The 2547-nt window shown below is 44.2% G+C and overlaps 1 protein-coding gene across 1 annotated transcript; it reads left to right on the top strand.

The window, feature by feature from the left end:
- The first annotated feature begins 561 nt into the window (after window positions 1-561).
- On the top strand, window positions 562-1364 carry LOC109769978 (uncharacterized). The gene is made up of 2 exons (XM_020328686.4): window positions 562-971; window positions 1132-1364. The coding sequence occupies exons 1-2, from the start codon at window positions 562-564 to the stop codon at window positions 1166-1168; spliced, it is 447 nt and encodes a 148-aa protein (XP_020184275.1). The 3' UTR covers window positions 1169-1364.
- The last annotated feature ends 1183 nt before the right edge of the window (window positions 1365-2547 follow it).

The raw sequence follows: 2547 nt of genomic DNA, 5'->3' as shown, positions 1-2547 counted from the left end.
GCATGCATTTGAGAGTCCGGATTTGAGGTATGTGACTGCCGGGCATGACATATGAGGGGCGGTCCGGCTGCGTCTGCGGGCGTGCCCTTGCCCGTCCGCGGACGTATAGTTGACCGGATTTGCCAAGTCCGGATGTAAATGCCCTAAAGAGATAAATACCTTTCTCCACTAATGGTATCGATATGGGAGTAAACTTTAGCATCACCACTTGCCTCTTTGATATTTTAGAAATTAACATGGGCTAGGCCCATTATGTTTACGGAAACAATAACGCTCGAATGTCAGGTTTTTAGGAGATCGGCCCGAACGCTTCATCCATCGTCTGATCACCCGCACTATTTTTGACGTAAATTCGTGGCCATGTCATCGGTCCTGAACTGTTCGCAAGGACGAGGGGTCGGCGCGAACCTTTTTCTCTCGCGGTGAGACAGCCCACTTCACTATCCATTTCTAGACTAGTCCACTCCTTTTTTCTTCCACCCCGACCACACAAATCGATTCCACCCCAACCAGATCGCCGGCGAAGGTGTGTGCGGCGGCCAGCCCGTGGATCTCGGCGGCATGCCGGTAGTTCGAGAAAGCGGAGCCGCTCGAGGATGCTGGGCACGGAAGGGGGAGGAGCAGAGCCGTCTCCGACGCGGCGTGTCTAAGAGGCGGGCGCAGAGGGGGATAGCGGCGGCGGTCGCCGGCGAGGGTGTTGCGGCAGCCTACCCACGGATCTCGGCGATGGCGCCTGCTCGAGAAAGTCGCGGCGCTCGAGGATGCGTGGCGCGGAGGGAGAGAGCAGCAGCGGATCTGACGCCGCCGCCGTCCGCCGCCGCGGTGCTTCAGCGTCGGCATGTGGTGGAGGTCAACCAGAAGGTGGACGACGCCCTGCCGCTTGCAGCCGAGCTGCTCGTCGACGTGGACGCCGTCTTCTTTCCTGCGATGTGCCGAAGGGGAACTGCTCGCCGGGAGTCACCCATGGCCAGGTATTCCGTTCACCTTGCGGCGGTGGCTTGGTCAAAACCTTTTCGCGGCTTTGCCACTCTCTCCGGCCGGTACGTTAACCCCTTGCTCACCGCCGCCGCCGTAAGAATCTCTCGTTTGAACGAGTCACACCTAGCCGCTGATTCCATGGTGATTCCGCAGGATCTTGATCTTGATGCACAACCAGGAGGTGAACTAGGATTTCTGTTTCTTTGCACAGATTCCACAGCATCTTGATCGATTCACTAGCTAAGCAAAAGGCTACTCGTTCTTGTCGGCAAGTGCCCAGAATGGGTAGATGCATTTTGATATGCAATTTTTTAGTGTCCATCCTTAGTTGTCATTTCCACCCTAGTATTTGTTCATGCTAAAAATAACACATGGCAAATTATATCGGTACTTATTTCTATAGCTATTTCGGCATTTTTTTTGTATGGTTTACGATCGCAATCGTCCTGTCCATATGTTTTTTTGTAGTTTCAAGTATACTCAATAAATTCTTGATTATTAGCACAACAATATGTCCCATGGCATTTCGCGTACATTTTTTCCCCTGGGAAAACACACCTTGGAAAGTGCTCATGTCACATGGCAAATTCTTATTGGAACTATGCAATGCTCACATGGCAAATGTTTTAAGATTTCTTTTTAATAATGTCACATGGAAATGTCAGGATAATTTTTTCCTAAATTATGGCATCTTCCATAAATGTTTCTACTTTTTTGTCGCATAGCAAATTTAGACAATTGTTATCTTCATAAATCATGGCAACTTTACAAAGATAACAATATAGCTTTTTTCCATATCTTTTGCAAATCATGATAATAGTCACATTGACTACTCTTTTGTCACATGGCAAATTTTGCCATGGCAATTTTTTCCGTAGCACGACAAACTTTTTTTATATAATCACACAATAATTGTATGATTTTTGTATCTTCGTGACATGGCAATTTTTACGATGTAGCATTGATTTTATTGCCATGGCAAATTTACTTTTATTGCCATGATTGCAATTATTAGCAAACAGCCATGGCAAATTTAGTTAACGAATGATGGCAAATTTAGTGAACGAATGATGGCAAATTTAGTTAACGAATCATGGCAAATTTATTTTCGTTGATCATAGTAATTTTTATAAATTGACCATGGTAAATTTAGTTCATAGATCATGGCAAATTGTAGTTTCTCACTAATTAACCATGGAAACTAGAATTTCCACTTGATCATGGTAAGTTTAGTAATTAACCATGGAAAAATTAGTTTATATATCATGGATAACTTTAGTTCCATTTTTTTGTCTGTAGACCATGGCAAATTTCTGCGACCACGGAAATTTATATTTGGACAAATTTCGTACAAACCATGGCATTTTTTCTTTGTAGCACGACAACTTTTTTCTATGAGAAGTGTGCCTCATACATCATTGCAAACTTTGAAACTTGTTTTTGTATAAACACACAATAATTATATGTTTTTATCCGCATAACATGATTCGTTTAGGAACATGGCAATTTTTACTTTGTAGTATGAGAAATTCATTTATATTGCCATGGCAAATTTACTTTTATTGCCAA

The sequence above is a fragment of the Aegilops tauschii genome, chromosome 3 (assembly GCF_002575655.3).
Source record: "Aegilops tauschii subsp. strangulata cultivar AL8/78 chromosome 3, Aet v6.0, whole genome shotgun sequence".
Lineage (NCBI taxonomy): Eukaryota > Viridiplantae > Streptophyta > Magnoliopsida > Poales > Poaceae > Aegilops > Aegilops tauschii.
This window is presented reverse-complemented; position numbering and strand designations above follow the sequence as displayed.